Raw genomic sequence first — 19,406 nt, 5'->3', positions numbered from 1 at the left:
AGGTACAATGCATTCGTTGTTGCTATTATTTTAGATCCGCAAACGTTGAAAGTTTCGATTAGCAAACTCATGTGGAGATTTCACTGTATACAAACTCTTGCTTGCATGTGTTTGATCATGTTAGATTTTTCATTAGCAACTCTTAATTTGGCCCTCACTTTAATCTAGCTTTCATAGATCTACTAGCAGGAAATTCATCACAATATAACAGACACTAAAGGGTTAAAACTAACATCAGTAAATTCTCTTTTGCTACTTTAATGGAGGCAAAGGGGTATTGGAAATGTGCTTAACTCTTAAGTTAACTCCTTTTTCTTTGTAAGGGAGTTGTAAGTAGAATTGAGGAATATATCATTACTTGTATGGCATAGTTTGTTGGCATTAAGAGTGGATTTCCGGTGGATAGAAAATTAGTTTCCTAGAATAAATTACCGACGCGTACTTTGTTTCTCCTTTATCCACTGTCACCATTTTATTTATATATTCATCTTCTAGACGAAGGTTACTAGTAAAAAAAAAAAGTACTGGTTCCTTAAGATTCCTTAGTAATATATGTAAAGTATTTAAAGGGTGTAAGCAAGCTTTCATGTTTCTAGCACAACCCATACAGTGCATTGTGCCCTAGGAGATGGTGTACTTGGCAGCCCTCAAATTTAGATGATTCATTTGCTATTGATTTTGTTTCTAAAACTTTTAATAAATTGGGAGATCAAAAAACAAAAACAAAAAGAAGTTTGTCAGCTTATGTTTTATAAGACAGACAGACAGACAGACAGAGAGAGAGAGTATTGAAGCATTAGCTTAGGAGGAAGAGAAATCTTGTCAAGTAGCAAATATTTATTTAAGAAGATAAGACTATGAGTTATCAAGTGGTAAGATGAATAAATATCAAAGGGGCCTACTAAATATCTAAACTGGCATTATGATTATCCACACATAGGATTAGCTAAAAGTATATATATATTTTTTCCTAAATGATCACATAACTGATGGTTTTATCAGCATATGTGATCATGACTATGGAGACTTGCAGAGGGAGATACATGGTCCCAGATGCATATGAACACAATTCTGGGAATTTATCACATAACAAAGTTTGAGAGACCATCAACACCTAACCTACTTTCTATTTTAAGTTATATCAGCTAAGGAGTACTTCCACAACTACCCTACTAATAAGAATTTCCTACAGAATGAATTTTATATTCCTAGAACCCTTTTATTATAGAACTTGGTGAAGTAGTTATGGTAATTTAATTTGAGTTTAGTAAGCTAAGAGATTAGTCAACTGATGAATTAGAAGGGGTCCTTGCTATCCATTTCTTATAAATAAAATAAAGGGAGAAAATAAAAACCTTGCAAATAATTCTAGGGGAAGAGTAATCAGTGGGTCCTCGTAGACTTCCCTCTCTAGTTTTTGACCCTTGGAAGAAGACCAATTGATTAAAGAATGTGGGTATTTGATGCTTGGACGGCATTCCTTTATGAGGCTATCATAGTACAAGTGTTTGTACTTAGTCTTACGTGAGATAGTGTTCTAATTGGAAGGATTTGTTTGTTACTGTATATACTTCTTTAACATTTCTCTCTTTCAATCTTAAATGAGCGATTGAAACGCCTTAAGAAGAAAGACCAAAAAGTATGTGAAGGCCATATTTTAAGTGTGTAGAAATATTAATTTTAGAGGTTTAGTTGGTGGTTGTTGCATTTAAGAAAATTCTATCAATGGATATAAGAGACGATATGTTAGCAAAAAGAATAATTTAAATTGGAATCTTTAAACTATTCAAGACTGTCTGAGATTTTGGCTCGTCTGCTTATGTTTCATAGAGATTTGCTGAAAAGAAATGAGAAAATGGTCAGGGTTTAATTCATGTCTTAAGCTAGACCTATATATCCATGGACAACATGAGCAGCTTAGCAAAAGCCATATAACATCAATTTTATCTTTGATTGAATGTACTATATAACTTCACCACCAACTTCCACAAAAGAAATATCAACGCAACTGCCATTAATTTGAGCTCTTTTGTTTTCCTTTCATGTCTTCAGACCTTTTGTGAAGTTTCTGAATAGTTATGGGAACCTAGTCTTATTCTTTAGATAAGGTCGAATCCTAATCCTTTCAAAGCCATGGTATCACTGAAGCTAGTAATTACACAAAGTAAAAGATCAGGATATCAAAATACAGAAGTACATTAATGGTGGAGTAGCTATACCATGTTCATGTCTACTTCAAGATCAAGCTCCATCCTAAAAGATGGGCATGTCACATAAACTGTCAATTCCTAATCTGTTCAACAAAAAAATATATTGAATATGACCAAATGGGTCAGTTTCATCTACTTAAACCAACCGAAACGATCTGAGAATTTTTGTATCCCAGTAACACAAACTAAAATAAACTGTAGACCAAGAAAACTTATATTTAGATAATGATGATTTAATCTGCCTTTGTTTCAAATTGGTTCTGTTGGAAAAAGATGTAAGTGATGTGGACTGTACTAATTAAGGAGGGAAATGTTAGATAAGATCGATACATAATACTGCTGCAGTCGAGTTGATTGTGTAATCCTACAATTGACTTCTTCTTTCTTGGTGCACTAAAAACAATACACCTGTCTCTCTTCGTAGAATAAGTGATGAATTGATTAATTGGCATATAGGTAAGAGACAAATTTACATAGCCAGATAGCTCACTTACCGTTATTAATCAAAACAACATGATGCACAAGAGATCGACTTTCCAACGATTAGAATGGTGCCAATGTAAGTAGATCAACAACAAAATCTGAACACCCCACCTGTCTCATTGTTTTTATATCTCCGACAAATTTACTTGGTAGGGTTTCATGTTGATTATAATTAATGATCTCTTAGAAAAATGCAGTTAGTATATGCTTGCCATGTTTGCGTAACTCCAATGGCTTCATACGTGGACCGTATTAACTAGTAAATAAGAAGTTGATTAGGAGAATTGTCGAGTTTTTAACCACCATACATGCACTATAGAAGGGTAGATCAGCATTCTTGACAGTGCTATCACTGGCATGCACTGTGATTTATCAAGTTCATGCAGTGGGTTAAAAGATTAAAAAAAAAATCTAGCTCCTTTAACTTTGTGATCTTTATTTTAATTTACTTTAATATTAGAGAGAGTAAGTGTTAATTAACTTGGGAATAATGATGGTTTCCTCCTTTACAATATGAACTAACTACAAGCTTGGTAGCTGAGAAAACTGACTTTCTTCTTTTTCTTCATCTTCTTCTGGTTACTTTGTAATGTTTCAATGTAATGAAGCAAGCAGTACCTTCATATGTTAATTAGGTATTTAGGTCAATGAAGAGTAGTTTAAGCTATCCTGTTACACCTTTTCCAAACATCAGCTATGACAACATTATTATGTTTCTTAGGCTTAAACTATTTAATCTTTGGAACAACTTCTTCAACAGATAAGTTTAATAATTTGTACTCATTTGTCGTTTTATTTCATATGGAAGGACTCAATCGATGGCATGACACGATAGCCCATGAGAAGTCATTCAATATACTTGAAGCCTTGAGAACCTTGTGATGACACATTAGTTCACATACAAATTGCAGTTATAATATTGCACTAGGTCAATGCTGTCATCAAGCTTTAAAGTAAGACATTTAGGATGAGGCTGCAACTCTGGCATCTTTAGCTCCGCACATCAATGCAAGATTTGATTCCCGTATCAAGTATGAAAATAGAGAGGATCAAAATAGGTTGGTCCCTACCTAGTGAGAGTGGCCTGACTTTTTCTTTGCAATCTTTCAGAGACATTGATCCATCTGATGTTAGAGTGATATGATGTAGTTGTTAGCATCACCATCATGGCCTAAAAAAGCAGCAAACTATTCATTAAACCCACCCACTTCGACCAACTTCTCTTGTACTTAGTTAATCTTATCAGGATATAGCATTCAAGTTCTCTCAGGGCATCCAACTTAATCTGATCACCTACATGGCACTAATCTCCCCTTTAGTTAATCTTGCTAAAGAGAAGAATTAACAACATAGTTCTAAATGAATTGTAGAATTTGATTTGAATTAGTCTCAATTGGTGACTGAGGGAAGATAGATTGTTCAGCAATCGAAATAAACTAAATTATTTTAACAATTTACTTCCTTTTAACCAATGAAATAACCAGTATGCTGCAGAAGAAGTATTTTAAGTGGGTCAAATTTATCAATAAGCCTGGATATAACCAAATTCTAAGAATATTTTTGACTAATAAGTTCACAATTTAGAAGATTAGCTGTCATTAGCTGCAGAGCATAATCCAAATGTCAGTGGTGTAGCGTTAGGTCACATTATAAAAAGCGAAGAGAGAGAGAGAGAGAGAGACTCAAGAGGATTTAGTCAATGTGTAGTTTTCAACACACAAGTAGAGAAATCTACACGTCTTATTGTAAGTAGTGGCATTGTGGATCTGAGATTAGACTACCTGCTCTCCTGAGATCATGCGGTGACTAAACTTCTTTTAATGTATTGGCATCACATAGGAAAACCATGCTGATAACTTTGAATGCCGTACGTTGGAATTGTTTAAAAGGACATGCTAGTCGAGGTCTAATTAAACTTATTTAACTCTCTCTCTCTCTCTCTCTCTCTCTCTCTCTCTCTCTCATGAATTTTGACCTTAGTGTAAGACAAGTGAGTTTGTGATGCCATTGGGTAGGTCAGCTTGGGAATTTCCTCTCATGCACAAAAGAAAGCAACAAGAATGAGAACTTTATTTATGGTGTGCCAATTTACCTCTAGAATACATCTTCTAAAAGTTGCACATATAAACCAAATATCTGTTGTAGTGTTATATATAACTATCTAAGCATAGTTGACCCTAAAAGTTGCATATAGAAACCAAATATCTGTTGTGATGTTATATATACCCACTAAGGAGCCTCATGGAATGAAAAAGTTTGAATCTCCAATAGTGCATCACTGCTGATGATAGTGAATATGTGAACGCTTTCTTCTTTGCAAAATTTCATAGGGTTACAGAATATAGGACAGGAGACACGAATTCCACTGCAGAAAGAGTATAATTACCCAAGTAATTTGCCGTCAAAATATTTACTAGAGAAAAGCATAATATGATGTTTCCAAAAAAATAAGCCGTCGATTTTAGGCTGCTCCCAAGAAGAGGAGGGTTCTTGTTGTCTACCCAGTTAATGAGAAGATTGAGCTGCTACACTGGTAAGACTAGCTCAGAAGTGCGTTTCTCTAACCAGCTGCAAAATAATAGAAAAAACAATGACAAAATCTGAATATATGCAAAGCACGACATACGGGCATAAAATGTTTCACTGACAATTTCATCAATTATCTTTCATTTGAATCCTATGACAGTAATTTCGTCTCTTATAGTACCATTAACCAACCTTTGCCAGACCTATATCATTTTTTCTTTCATCATTCTACAGATATGTCCCCAGTTGACTCATATCAATTATCCCTTTCTTTCCGAATTGGCTTATTATGATCTTGTGGAATTGCCTAGAGTCTCATTTTTCTTGCAATTACTGTGTTTCCAACTCTTTGCTCCAAAGACTATTTGAGGATAGAAAAAGAAAATGCATCACACCAACATATCTAGCAATGACAATGGTAAATAGGCTTTAAAAGTGCCTGCTAAGATTTGAAGCCATCAAATGCTTGAAACAAACCAAACCATCAAACTGGCTACAGATTAACTATATGAGACCCACCAACAGAACAGCCTCATCGACACTTCTAATAAGACTAATAGGAAAACATCAAGGAAAACAAAATCATTAACTCCTTTAAAGCCTGTTATTTTATGTTGGATTAGAGACTAAGATGATACTGGATTCGAAGACTCTGACGTAATTGTTAGAAATACTTGAAGTGGATTCACTTTTGCAAAATTTGAGAATACCTCATTGATGCTGCTTGTCTCAGCTCTTTCAGTACAATATTCTTCATCTACCCCACTCGAAGTCAGGCCCAGAACGTGTGTTATTTGATCGAGTAGAATCCGCTGGTTTGATTGCATTTGCAAATGCATGCCAACCAATCAAGTATGGCAAAATGAACTGTAGAAGCATCAGAAACCAATTTCTTGTTAAAAGGCGAAAAAGTTTCTAAGATGCACATGGAAGAAAAAAGGAACATGAGATAAAAATATAGCAAGACCACCTGAGTCTTTTTAATATTGAATCAAAACGAGAACAATTATATCTATAAGGTCTGCATGCCACTTAAAGCCTCAGCAAATTTATTTGTTTAAAGATCAACTAATGTGTTTAAACAGAATTTACAAAATAAACAAAACAAAGGAGTTAGATGATAATGCCAAAATGAAGATCTGTACATATAGAGGTGTCGCATGTTAGATACATAGAGGTAACATTCTGGACATATCAACCAACATTCTTCCTTTCTTTCTCATCCACTTCTATTGTACAAAATAGCATTCTGACTAACAGAGACAAGTCACTTCCTGAAATATGAAATGCAAAATCTCTAACTATGCACTCATTTCCAGCAACAAGAAACACATCAAAATTTTACAGAAGAAAAATCTGAATTATGCACAGACCGTGTGACGGAATATATATAGGGCTCACTGTGAGCCAGTAAGACTTTATTCTGCTATATGACCCATCATCAGCACAACAAAGGAATCTTCTACAGACAAGTCGTAGGATGGCTTTGGTTGTAAAATTACGAACTTGCACAGTGCAGATAAATAAAATAAAAATGTCACAAAAACCACTCCTTTTGACACTGAATTAAATAGGAAAAAAAAAGTAAAAGAAGCTAACAGAACATGAAAAAACCACTTGAGCTGCAACATGATTTTGTCGGACAACATTAGCACTTAGTCACTTACCAACAACATCAAGTTCTCAGTTGCATTAATTACTGCCAAGGTGAGCTCCATAACAATTAAAATTTTCTTACAGTTCCCTATTATTTCCTTGGCATTTCATGAAAATTCAATCTATAGCATGGAACAAGAATAAGGCAATAAATGATATGTTATATTACTATGAGCTATTGGAAACAAAGCCATGGCAATAATTAATTAAACAAAACAAAAAACAGCGAGAAGAACTTTTCATTAAGCTTTCTTTACTAAAGAATGGCAAGAAAATACAAGGCAGAATTAAGCAAAAATATGGCTTACATTGAAAGCCGAGTTGAGAATAGCAAATTCAGCTTTTGTAATGGGTATATAAATGCTCTCATCCACATTCAGAAGGCGGTTCTGAACACCTACATAAAGAAAGATGAGAGGCCCTTAAACAAGATTCTCATTCATGCTTATTGAAAGCATCATACAAGGCAATAGTGGCTAACAGGGAAAAGGAAAAAAGAAACATAGTTTGAGTTTGCATATACTGCACCCATACCTACGTACTTACATAATCCAGTAAATAAATGTGCACGCTTATTTGAATAAGGAAACTCTGACATGTCACACATATATATAAAACACATCCATATAATGAAATAATAATATACGAAGTTGCTCTTTCTACCTTGTAATTCCATTAATATATGCTTATTTTATTCCAACAAATTGTCAGCAATGGGATCCTTCATATAGAAAACACACTATCAGCCTACCTTCCAGATAGTAAAGTATTAAATGTTATCAGCCTACCTTCCAGATAGTAAACACGCTTATAGGAACAACTCAGAAAACAATTTATGTTACATTTGTTGTACTTTTGATGTAAAACTTAGCATTTACATGTGTTCGCATGTCATCCAGACAGTAAGTTAGGAAAGACTTACTAAGATTGAAAAAGTGGCCAGTGCCATCTGGCAGAGGTTCTATCTTTAAAACCTTGCGTACCTTGCCTTCTTCACTGTAAAAGAAGACAACCATCTGTTCAAGTTTAAAGGACTAAGATGCTCCGCAGGGATGACACTAAAAATGGAATCTACTTGGAATGAAAATGATGATAGCATGAAGGATCAAGCTGATATGGTGGTAACAGGTAAGTATGAGGAGTTTCAATTCAAAGTGGTTTCACAATAGACAGTTGACTAAAAACTGAAAACACAAAAAAAAAGAAAGTAAAACAGGTTGAGTCAAATTTAATTTTCTCACAAAAGCAAGTTTTGTACTTTTATGTATGATTCTGTGGAATCATTACAAAAGCATATTTCTGAGGGGGTGCAGTATAATCTGCTATAAATGAGTATACACTACCCCACAATACTTTTATGTATGATTCTGTGGAATCATTACAAAAGCATATTTTAATACAGTTTCATTTCGTAACCTTTTCATTCTTTGAATGGTGTGTAAGGAAATTCTATTTGTTTGTAATGAAACAAGATGGCTCTCATCTTTGCTTCAAAAGAAACAGAAAAAAGAAAGAAGAAATGAAGAAGGTACTTCAAGTAACTACGCCGACGTAACAACAATCAAAAGTAATGTATGGCTCAGCATCACAACATAAGTAGGAATAAATATGTATGCCCTAGTAAGGCCATGCACCAAAAGAACATCACATATGGCAGATATATTACCTTCTTCCCTTGAAGGGGTCATGGAAAAACTCGCATGAATCCTTCACACCAAGACTTATTAGAGTTCCTATCTCCGTCACAGACAGAGAGAAAACCTGCATAAAAATAATATTCAAAAACCAATATACTCTAACAGGGACTTCTACAAGCAGCAAGAAATATCAAAGGTCGCGACTTTTTCATAGTAAATAAACTTTAACCGAAACAGAAGGGAGTAAAAAAAGACCTGCTTTCTGTTCCAATCATACTGGCGACTTCCTACCGCAGGAGCAAACTGGAGGAGAACAAATCCCTCCTTCGAAACTTTAAAAGCTCCAGACTACACACCACAAATCCAAAAGATACCATCAAACCCAACAAGAGAGCGAGAAACAAAACAAAGGAAAAGTTCAAGTGTACTACTCACGTCTAACGGAGTAAACTCGGGAGCTCTCGGCTCCACGGTAAGTGCCGCCTTCCCCTTGTAGATCGAGTGTCCTACGAAAACTCTTGACGATTGAGCTGGAAGAAAAAAAAAAACAGAGAAATGAATCAATAAAGAGTTCACCGGTGGATTTTTCTAAGAGAAGCGAAATATAAGGGCTAGGAAACCTCCAGAAGGCTGGGGAGAGGAGGAGGAGTCTTCCGACGACCTCGAAGCGAGACGCTGTGGCGCGAAGTAGTCGGAGTGGCGACAGGTGAAGGAAGAGGGCCTCTTCTTGTTGTTAGGGATTTGGGTTTTGAGGCCCGAGAAGCCATTCCTAAGAGGGTTGGAGGGGAGGAAGGGAAGAGGAAAGCGAGAGCTTTGGAGAGGGATAGAGAGTGAGGATGAGAGCGGCATTTCGTCGAACAGTTAGGAAAGAGCGAGGGTTTTGTTGGTGAAGGCGTTTTATCCTTTGTTTCGGCGGTTTAACACCCAAGCCCGCAGATAATTGTTGGAACTTGCAAGGGCTCGGGCGTGGCCGCTTAAATGCGTGCGGTCCCTCTTGCAATTTCTTTCTCTCTCTCTTTTTTTTCCCTTGGTAATTAAGAACTTCAATAAGAAAGGGCAAGGCTCCCCCCAAAATGTTACAATCTGCTGCCCCTCCTTTGAAGGGTACCAGTAGCATCAAGGTATAAGATAGAGAGCTCATTCCTGAGCTAGTCCACAAAATAGTGGAAGAGATTAACCGAGCATGTTTTGCTAGACACAGCAAATTTTCCCTCTATAAGGGTGTGCTTAATTTTAACTTTCGTGAAGGAAGGAAAGAAGTATAATATATCTTTAATAAGGTTTTTTGTAATCTAAGTTGCTTACGCTCCAAACACTGAGTAAGTTGTTTGGAGTCTATTTTGATGATCAAATAGTGGATACTGAGATTTTCGGCTTGCTCCAGAGTCTCACGCACAGCCCAAACTTCATTAGTCAATGTATTTTCATAGTTGGCAGGAGCACCACCCGCCAAAAGAATGTCAGCACTAGCATCTCGAAAAAAGCTAGCCTCCTCGTCCCTTACCAATTGTTGGGTCAAAAGAGCCATCGTAGTTGAGCTTTACCTAAGGATGCGAAAGCGGAGACCACCTGATTAGAGATGAAGGATGTTGCTTTTCCGAAGATTTAGAACTTCTATTGGAGTTTAAATAGTCCATAGTTATAGTAATAATAGTTCGCCAACAATTATAAGAGGAGAATTGCTGAGCCTTGATATTGATTGAGTTTTTAGACTTCCAAAGTTGCGTTTGCAATCAAAGCCTCAACAAAATTCTTGTTTATCTTTTGGTAAGTTTCCCTCCCTCCATCAATGAGTTTCACTCCAACCACTTACCGTTGAAAGATATATTAATAGCAAATGTAGTCACGTTCAAATCCCAAATCTATTTAACGTTGGTATAATCTAAAAAGATATGATTCACACTTTCAAGATCAAAGCCAAACTATTACGGAGGAGTCTATAAGCATTAAGCATACCCAACCTGAAAAATCTTACCTTAGTAGGGAGACGGCCCAAGTGAGCTTTCATAAAAAGGTTTTAATTCTAAAGGCAATCAGTAGTTTCCTAAAACCCTCTTACTCATCAACTGGTATACGACGATAGTAATGCTCCTTTCTCAAATATATTTGTGATTCTTTTTCCTTTTTCTTTTATTATTCAAGAGTAGGCTATAGACTGAACGATGAAATCAACCTCCCAATAATTAAGCTAGCTAACTGAATACACTCAGCACAATTTGTCCTTGCAAGAGTGAGGCCTCCGTATACTAATAAACCCTCGGTGGTTGATGAATGCCGGACTATGAATTACAAATCCATTAATACACACTTCGAATTCAGTCTCTTTAAAATGAGTGAATGAGAAAAACAGTAGCAGCTCAAAGGGAACAATATTCTCATACCGATGATAAAATTAGAATATTGCGACAGAAATACACCTCATCAAACCATTGGATATCACAAAAATGTACAACAATATTGCATTATCGAACCACAGTAATGCTTCTAGAGAGAATGCCGAAAATGGCTTCCCGTTCCATCAACCAGAGTTGTTAAATCACAAAAGAAGATCGTCGTTTTAAACAAGATCAGTTAACATGTAATGTACAGGAAATAAACACCCAAGCAATCTTTTGTATCCTCATTTTTTACAAGTGAAGTTTACTAAGTCCTATCTCGATCCAGAATGATAAGTGAAAGAGAGATTGTCTCCTGCTTCTTTATTAAAAAAACATTTACTTCAGCACTTGACTGATGCAGTCCTGCAAAAGCAAATTACAAAAAGCAGCAATAAGAGTTTGCTACCGAAGCATCCCAACAAAGCAACAATGAAGCAAAAATTCGAGTTTTAGTTCCAAATGATGATGCATTCCCCATATCATAGAGCTTCACTAAGCTATTAAAATCTTTCAAAGCGTTAAAACTCTATAATATAACAACAAATTGGCTTAGTTCAATACCTGGACAAGTTTGCTTTAAAGTTTTCTAAGGAATCAATGTCATTCTGCAATATAAGATCAGTGTTGGCCTTGTCAAATTTTCCTGAGTCTATGACTTCTTGTATGTGCTGCAGCCCCTGGAGAGTGAAAAAGAACAAATGTTCAATTAAACAACAAAGTTAGATATTCTCTGTATCAATGGTGTATACAATCAAAATTTAAGTATGAAAAACTTCTCATAAAATAAACTAAAGATAGCCATGTCAATTAATATGTCAAGTTTCATACAAGTCATATATATCCACCACTTATAGAATGTATAATGCCTCTTAGTGGTAATACAACAATCCTTGAGAATTTCATGACTTGCTGGAAAATTTGTAATAAGAGCAGATGAAATGAAAATACTTCAGCAGCAAAGATAGCATTCCAGGAAAGAAGTTGCAATTAACAGCAAGCAGAGAGATAGAACCTTTAAAGAGCTAGTATCTGCACATCCAATAAAACGCTTGCCAGCAGGCTTAGGGCCATCCTGCAGTGAATGAGGAAGAGATAAGCGAGGAGACTACAGTATGAAACTTTTAGTAAGAAACCAAGCAAGGAAACAAAACAAACAAAATGAAATTAATTAACTCTTAAGTCTCTAACTATAATGTGATTAACATCAGATAGTGGAAATCCCAAGCTCCTACTTGATTGTTTGGCTCTCACTTATTGTGACACAGAGATGAAGAATTCTCAAGTTTAAATTTATCATCATTCCATTTCATGTAGATGGAATCCATGTCTGGAGTTAATTTTGGAGGGATGAGCTTAACCTGCTGCTGTCAAGGTAGGTTAGACTACTCATGAATTCGCTTTGAAATTTAAAAGATCTCACAGAAAGTCTGCTCCTGTCTGATTGTGATTAATTTGCAAAAATTTCAAGGGAACTGATATCAAGTAATCTGTCAATTCTTCAACTAAGCCTTCTCAAATTTGAGTTTCTATAGCCTCATTGGGAGAACACTGGCAACAGGAGGTCAAAGTATGCTTGTTTATATCCACCACAAAGGCACAAACTATTGTTAATTTGTTAGATTAACCAACGATACAAAAGTGATGAACTTCAGCCCCTTAATACTGGAGTTGGTTGAATGACAGCTATGCAAGTTTGTCCATATAACCAGGGATTAATTAGCCCACAATGGCATAGTGATTAAATTTCATCTCCATTAACTATTGTTGTAGAGTAAGTATTCATATAGATTGCTTTCTGGAAATGGGGAGCCAAGAGCCTACCCAGAATACACCATTGAGGCTAGTAATATAATGGGTTCAGTCAACACTAAACCAAGATCATGTAGAAATGAATGATCCTCACAGAGCATAAAGTATCTTAATTTTAAGTTCCAATACCAACAAGGAAGGTAATGTAAATTATTTGCTAATTGAATCCATGAGTCAAGGATATGGTTGATGGATTTAATGGAAGTACTAAATTTAACATGAAAACGACAGAAGTACAGAACTACCTAATCAGGCTCCAATAAATTGTCTCATTCCATTTTAAGATACAATAAGGCCATTTACATTTCTTAATAAAGGCTTCAATCAATAGCTGCAGTCCTGCTATTGCCTAAGAGATCAGCATTTAAACTTATTCTAAATATCGTAATTCTTACCAGCATGCACAGCACCAGCATCAATCTTCTCCAAGGCCAACAAATTTTTCATAATTTCAGATGATGATGTGGAAATTCTAAAAAAGTAAATATGATATCTAATAAGATATTACAGAAGGGAACTGAGGAAATGATATCGCTTCCCATAAAATAAAAGAGATATGCATGTGAGAAAAAAAACTATGCTGCATTCTTTTTTCTTCTTTTTTTTCTTTTTTCTTTCAGTCACTGCCATTTTCGGTGTGGAGGGCGAAAGTTTGATGATGAAACTAACAGAGGCAACTAATGATGAAAAAAAGATATTGGCATACTGGGAAACTAAATGAACAAACTCAGGAGATATGAACTTGAGTTTCAGAAGCTGCAAATTAACCATCTATATCATGTTCACCACAATAAACTGCAAAGCATAATTACAGTGACAAGATAATTACCGAGCATACAATGAACTAGAAGTACTGACAAATTTTCGACAGTCGTGATCACTGTCCAGTAAAATTAATGCCAATGCCTCACAAATAATAATTTAGCACCAAAACAACTTGTGAATATTTAGAAATCAGCTGGATAATGCTCAGGTATTCAAGGGTTTGATGTTCTTCTCAGGAAAAACATCTGTCGCCCCTTCAACAGTGATCAAATAAAGACATAATAACTTCTTAACCATAAAATAACATGATTACTTCAATCTGTATGCTACTACTGGAAAATTCATGACATAAGAATTAATAATAGAGATGCAAGCTTATAAATAATACCTGCAGAAAATCAGGTATTTTTCCGCCCTTTCCCTCAACAAACCGGCAAAGGTACATTACACCAGCCAAAGAAAAATTCTGCAATCACAATCTCATCATTAGTGTACAATGAAGATATAAACAGAAAAGAGCGTACTCAGTTCCTACTTGCAACAATTTCATCGAAGAGGTCAATCATATTCTTGGTTCATAGAAGCAAATTTCTAAATTTTGAGATTTTAAAAATTATACGAGCAGAATAAAATCAAAAATGTGAACTACACCAGGCAACTCGCTGATACAAGAGTCTCCAAAACTTAATCTGTACTCTAGAGGATGATTTCGCAGAAATCATATTGTGGAATATTGAGCTTCATTTGGCCTTTTGGCTTAATTATGACCCAAAGATAAGAGATAAACCTTAACTTAAAAGGCATCTTCTTTCTTCTTAATTTGAAATTATATTGTAATCAATAATATAGATCACTCTACCCACCAATTAGCTCTCCTATCTGATTTCGCTTTCCTCATGAATCAACATCTTCTCAAGGTTAGATAAGAACCAAGACTTTAAAGGGGTTCATATTTGGATAAACATACTTTCGTGAAAAAAAGGTTAAGACAGCTAAAATGAATATTAGAGGAAGCATGCTCAAGTTTCTATTGTCAAACAGTTCATCCTGTAAAACAATTCTTGTTCAGATGGTGTTTAGCTTGACAAGTGTAAAATGATTACATGGGTCGGATATTCAATTTATTAACCACTTAGCCCCATCCAAACTAACATGTTATGCAACTTAATGCAGGTAATAACAAGTTACCCACATAATGAGGGTTATAATCAGGATTTCAGGAATGAATATGTTGCATACATAAACTAAACCATTATTAATTGTGTCTGTGTTTATGTTAGTTTGTCATCTATAATCTAGTCAAGGTAATACAAACTTATTTAGCCCTCGTCATTGCCACCCCAACTCATGGTAGTATAACAGCTAATTGTTAGATGTCCATTAATTCTTTTGGATATCTCTCAGTTATAGCCAATCCCCACAATTACCCGAAAAAAGCTTGAAAGATAATGATGCAACAAAGTTAACTTGTAGTAGAAGCTCCACAATGCTTTATGGAAAGCATGTATCAATAGGTCATAGCACAAGCTGGAAAAGAAAAACTCATTTCACCATCTACCTAACTTAAAAGGAGGGGAAAAAATCAAAACAAAATGCAATGTGAAACATTATTTCAAGATGGTGATCAACCTGCTTGTCTACAATCGTGTTCACCTTCCCATCCTACAGATATGAGAAAAATATTAATTAATTGCACAAAATTGGGGCAAATGTTGAGTGCTGCATAACTGAATACATATGCTGACCATATTCCAAACCAATTGCTGGATGGTGCTTAGATCTGAACCCATATTCTCAAGTTGCTTACGAGCATCAGTAACCTGTATCATACAAGGGAGAAAGAAAAGGCTTGAGAAGATAGTCAAACTGAACACAAATGCCTGTCACAGTTTACATTATTTTGGACTGTCACAAACAGGGTTGCCAGTTGAAAGAACTATAAAAATAAAACTTTTAACCACTAAAAAGAACAGCTTGTTTTCACAGAATATTATTTCAGCTACCTTCCATTTAACGATTGTATTTAAATTTTAAACTTGAAAGCAGCTAGATCTACAGGGATTGAAGTGCTACCTCCTTTTTTATTATTGTGGACATCTCCTTTTGCTCATCGAGTTTGCCATCCAAGTTCTCGATGCGCTGAGACAGATGCCTCTTAGCTGCCTGAAAGAAAGAACCAAAAGTTTCATAAGGTATAAGCATAATATTACAAGACTCAAATGATGCAAGGTCTTGCAAGGTGTTTTCTTGATACACATTTTGAAGGTTAGATTAAGAGTGTAGTCCGTGCACTAAGTGTTTCTACCAAGTTTCTGAAGTAGCTAAATTTTGTGTTGACCCCAATTTCTTGAATATCAAACCAATTTCAGAAATATCTCAAATGGAGCAAATTATAGTTCTTTGATGTTTTGTAACTTTTGCTTTCCAAGTGTTTGGACATGTCAGAGCCTGCCTTATTAGCTGCTATACCTTTAAAAGGCAAGAATTTGTTTCTTACAAAAAGGCTGAAGTCCATGTTTTTTTGTACAAAATGTGAAATGCAGACAAGTTTTAATTGAATGGTCCTAAAGTCTTCAAGATTTCGTTTTATTGATTAAAATGCATGAGGTCGATACCTCTACTTTATTTTGATTTTGATATTTCACTGTTTTGTCTGTTGACTTATGAGTCAGCCACACTAGCCATGACTACCTTACTGATATTTGAAAAAAAAAAGTGTGCTATAAGTAGTGAAGGATCTTACTAAGGGATCTTATTTTCCAGCTGGAGGATCTTATTTGACAAAAAGGACTACCTTATTCAATTATCTGACCCTCACTCTGGATCTTATTTTCCAGCATTTTCCACTCTTACTTTTCGACTGTAGTCACTGGCCAACCATAGCTGCCTAGTTAGAAATTTTGAGAATAAGAAAGAATTATTTATGTTACTATTATATTCATTACATTCCTGATGGAATCCAAATTTTACTGCTCTCAGTAACTATCTCTTTTTAGCAGATACTTAAGCTAACCTTATAATGAAATATTAATTTGTTAGCAGCCATGTAGAGAAAGTCATCCAATAAATTGGTCAATCATGAGTATACAAATATGTATGCTTTGAGAGCTGAAACAGCCCTTTCCCTTGTAGCACATTGATATGAAGCATACAGTTCAGCCTTTTGTAGACATTATACCCCTCCCATCTATTAGGGCCTTCTCTTTTTCCTAGCAATCTGAATCTAGAAATTCTTGAAATTAGCATCACAAGGAGCGATGTAAATTGAGATAAGCTGCAGGGATAAGCTAAGCACTAACCTAGTTTTCTTATTATGTACTCAATTCTAGTCCAAGCACAAGCTTCCATGCAAGGTCACTGTAGAAGGAGCCTAAATTTGAACCTTTTGTCAAAAGCTATCCTTCTTCCCAAGAAATGTGGCACTGGTTGGGTATGTTGGGACCAATTTTAAAAATCAAATAAAACTGCTTCATTGAACACCCCATAGGCAGTACCCCAAGGCTATCATGAGTTCATGACCATCACAATGGTTATATCGTGGCAGCCACTAACAAGCTATCTGGAAACACTGAACTACACCAGTTCAGAGAGAAGAAGAAAAATACAAAAATGAAAATAAAGAATCTAATACTTACAGCAAGAGCAGAAGACACTTGCTCCAGATGCTTCGTCATACTTGAAACTGCACTAGCCATATTGCGCTTGGTGACATACATAAGATCAGAGAAGGAGAAGCCCTAACCAGTATTACAAGAAAGTCAGTCAAAGAAAGTATACCAAGACATGCTCAGAAAATTAGTACCCCCTTAATGAAAAACAAATCACAAGATGAAAAGCCTTGTGCCCTCCTATATATTGTTCAGATGATGATACAGAACAGAAGTATGTTTATTGTCCGTCCAGAAACAACTATATTAAAATCATCAAGCATGTCATGAATAAAGATCTCTCATCATATGCGCAAATGGAAGAATGCAAACAAAAAGAGAAAAGAACAAAAGTATGTTTATCATACAGAAAAAAAATATTATATATGTGTGTGTGTGTGTGTGTGTTTATTGTAGAGAAGTAACTGCATTAAAATCATCAAAAATGTCATGATTGAAGACCTTTGATCGTATGCCCAAATGGAAGAATGAAAACAGAAAAGAGAAAAGAAAATTAAGCGAGCGCATAAGAATTCGAAGGCAGAACTTACTTTCCACCACATGTATCCATAACCTAATGCCCCCAAGGTTGCAGCTGGTATTATAAGTGCAGTTATTCCTGGTAGAAAGACATCTCCATTCGTCAATCTTATCCAGTTATAATTTTATCAATCATATCCATTGAAAGCCAAGAAAGCAAGAAAACAATTTGAACATTAAGTGCTCTCAACTTTTTGGTTTATGCACATTATGGATATGTCTGTGGGTAAAGATATCTTAAACTGATTGACTACAGTGTCAACTAGTGACACCCTGTTTCTCATAGAAAGATAAATCTCTATCACAATACAAATTGACCAAATAGTTATTTTCATTTTTCCAGGTCTTGATCTATAGGAGATTTTATATAGAAAGCAAAATTGATCATCTACAATATTATACTGAGTCATCAAGTGTTGATTGCAACTGAATTTCAATTTTAACAATTTGGTACCTGTTTGGGCTGAACCTCCATTGAGAATTGTTATAGGACGTGCAGAAGCTAATTGTCGAACCTCCATGGCCAACCGTCGGACCTATAAAACAAAGAAATGGCAAGCCATATTCTCATTCCAAAAATCCTCAAATCTATACAGACGCCTCATGGACGTTCAGACATTCAGCAGAACATTTTCATAGAGCATCACAATGACACATCGTTGGCAGAAAGTTCAGAAACCTAATGGATGTTCAAGATCATCAATTTGACGATCAGTAACCATGAAAAGATCAACATAGAGTGTGGATAGAAAAGGATAACTCCTTTTACATCCCATTTTGCTAAAATACATTAAACTTAATCACCAAAATACATAAATTATCTGGTTGCAACAATTTTATGAACTGTATGTGGTGATCAAAAGTAGTTACTTGGTGCAGCCACATGCATATCTATAATTTCATACAATTCAGTTAATTACGATATTATCAAAATCAGGTCATCGATCATCATTAAGCAATGACACCTACAACCTTAAAAAAAAGGAAACAACATACTATCAAACTACAGGAACAACCTGAGAAGCAAGAACTTCGTTTATTTCACCATCAGAAGCATCTCCCTTCTGTCCAGATTTCTCCAATCCTTTTATCATATCCTGCACGCAATTGAGCACAACTAAATCCCAACTCCTAAATCCTACATCTCCGCAGAAAAACTCATGCGTAACTTAAATGGGCAAGATCACAGGATTCAAACCTGCAGCTCTCCCAAGATATCAGACAACCGCCCATTCCGCACCATGATCGAGCCAGTAACGCCTACAAAACGAGCAGAAGGTCATCAGATCACCGAACAAACAACTCGAATCGAATCAAAGGAGGATACGAAGATTGTAACGAATTGGACTATCACCTGCTCCGACCAAGAGAACGACTCTGGACAGGCCCATCCCCACCTGCATCGCCATCGATCTGCTCCCCTACGAAACCCTAATCTTTCTCTTCAGTTCGTTCTCCTATTCCTTTCCCTTCTCCGAGGCGAAACCCTAGAAAGATTTGGTGGAAGAGAGCGAGATCGAGGGAAAGAGAGAGGAGAGGGTGAGACGGAGGAGGAGGAATCGGATCTTGGCAAGAGAACAGAGAGTTTATTATAAGTCTTCTGCTGTAGCTCCGTAAGACGATAGATTGGATTTTGCGGCGGGAGCGCGAGACTAATGTGTGAAAAAAAAAACTGCATATAGAATATTATGCGAAGTGAGTGATCAACCGTCAGATGCTTTGCACTGGATACATCCAACCGTCCATTTTGTGCTT

At 35.8% G+C, this 19,406-nt stretch overlaps 2 protein-coding genes across 2 annotated transcripts; both read right to left on the bottom strand.

Annotated features, from left to right (window-relative positions):
• Positions 1 to 4,978: 4,978 nt before the first annotated feature.
• LOC140777118 (single-stranded DNA-binding protein WHY1, chloroplastic-like) lies at positions 4,979 to 9,513 on the bottom strand. The gene is made up of 8 exons (XM_073121025.1): positions 9,133 to 9,513; positions 8,948 to 9,042; positions 8,768 to 8,860; positions 8,542 to 8,636; positions 7,798 to 7,871; positions 7,184 to 7,272; positions 5,930 to 6,086; positions 4,979 to 5,261 (listed from the first exon to the last, which is right to left on the bottom strand). Exons 1-7 carry the CDS (start codon positions 9,359 to 9,361, stop codon positions 5,973 to 5,975), a joined length of 789 nt encoding a protein of 262 aa, XP_072977126.1. The 5' UTR covers positions 9,362 to 9,513; the 3' UTR covers positions 4,979 to 5,261; positions 5,930 to 5,972.
• Positions 9,514 to 10,946: 1,433 nt separating this feature from the next.
• LOC140778990 (uncharacterized) lies at positions 10,947 to 19,283 on the bottom strand. The gene is made up of 13 exons (XM_073123923.1): positions 19,006 to 19,283; positions 18,850 to 18,911; positions 18,668 to 18,748; positions 18,106 to 18,187; positions 17,663 to 17,730; positions 17,100 to 17,201; positions 15,538 to 15,627; positions 15,210 to 15,284; positions 15,094 to 15,126; positions 13,853 to 13,930; positions 11,903 to 11,962; positions 11,452 to 11,567; positions 10,947 to 11,253 (listed from the first exon to the last, which is right to left on the bottom strand). The coding sequence occupies exons 1-13, from the start codon at positions 19,058 to 19,060 to the stop codon at positions 11,232 to 11,234; spliced, it is 924 nt and encodes a 307-aa protein (XP_072980024.1). The 5' UTR covers positions 19,061 to 19,283; the 3' UTR covers positions 10,947 to 11,231.
• Between the last annotated feature and the right edge of the window lie 123 nt (positions 19,284 to 19,406).

Source organism: Typha angustifolia, chromosome 15, assembly GCF_048772165.1.
Source record: "Typha angustifolia cultivar Huaian chromosome 15, ASM4877216v1, whole genome shotgun sequence".
Classification (NCBI taxonomy): Eukaryota; Viridiplantae; Streptophyta; class Magnoliopsida; order Poales; family Typhaceae; genus Typha; species Typha angustifolia.
This window is presented reverse-complemented; position numbering and strand designations above follow the sequence as displayed.

What these genes read in the sequence shown, in the direction of transcription:
- LOC140777118 (XM_073121025.1), bottom strand. Translation starts at nt 9,361, where the DNA reads ATGCCGCTCTCATCCTCACTCTCTATCCCTCTCCAAAGCTCTCGCTTT. An exon ending in ATGATTGGAACAGAAAGCAG is followed by an intron (nt 8,637 to 8,767) that starts GTCTTTTTTTAC and finishes ATTTTTATGCAG; the next exon opens with GTTTTCTCTCTGTCTGTGAC. An exon ending in TGGCCACTTTTTCAATCTTA is followed by an intron (nt 7,273 to 7,797) that starts GTAAGTCTTTCC and finishes TTCTTTATGTAG; the next exon opens with GTGTTCAGAACCGCCTTCTG.
- LOC140778990 (XM_073123923.1), bottom strand. Translation starts at nt 19,060, where the DNA reads ATGGCGATGCAGGTGGGGATGGGCCTGTCCAGAGTCGTTCTCTTGGTC. An exon ending in AAATACCTGATTTTCTGCAG is followed by an intron (nt 11,963 to 13,852) that starts GTATTATTTATA and finishes CATTCACTGCAG; the next exon opens with GATGGCCCTAAGCCTGCTGG. An exon ending in TTTAAAGCAAACTTGTCCAG is followed by an intron (nt 11,254 to 11,451) that starts GTATTGAACTAA and finishes TTGCTTTTGCAG; the next exon opens with GACTGCATCAGTCAAGTGCT.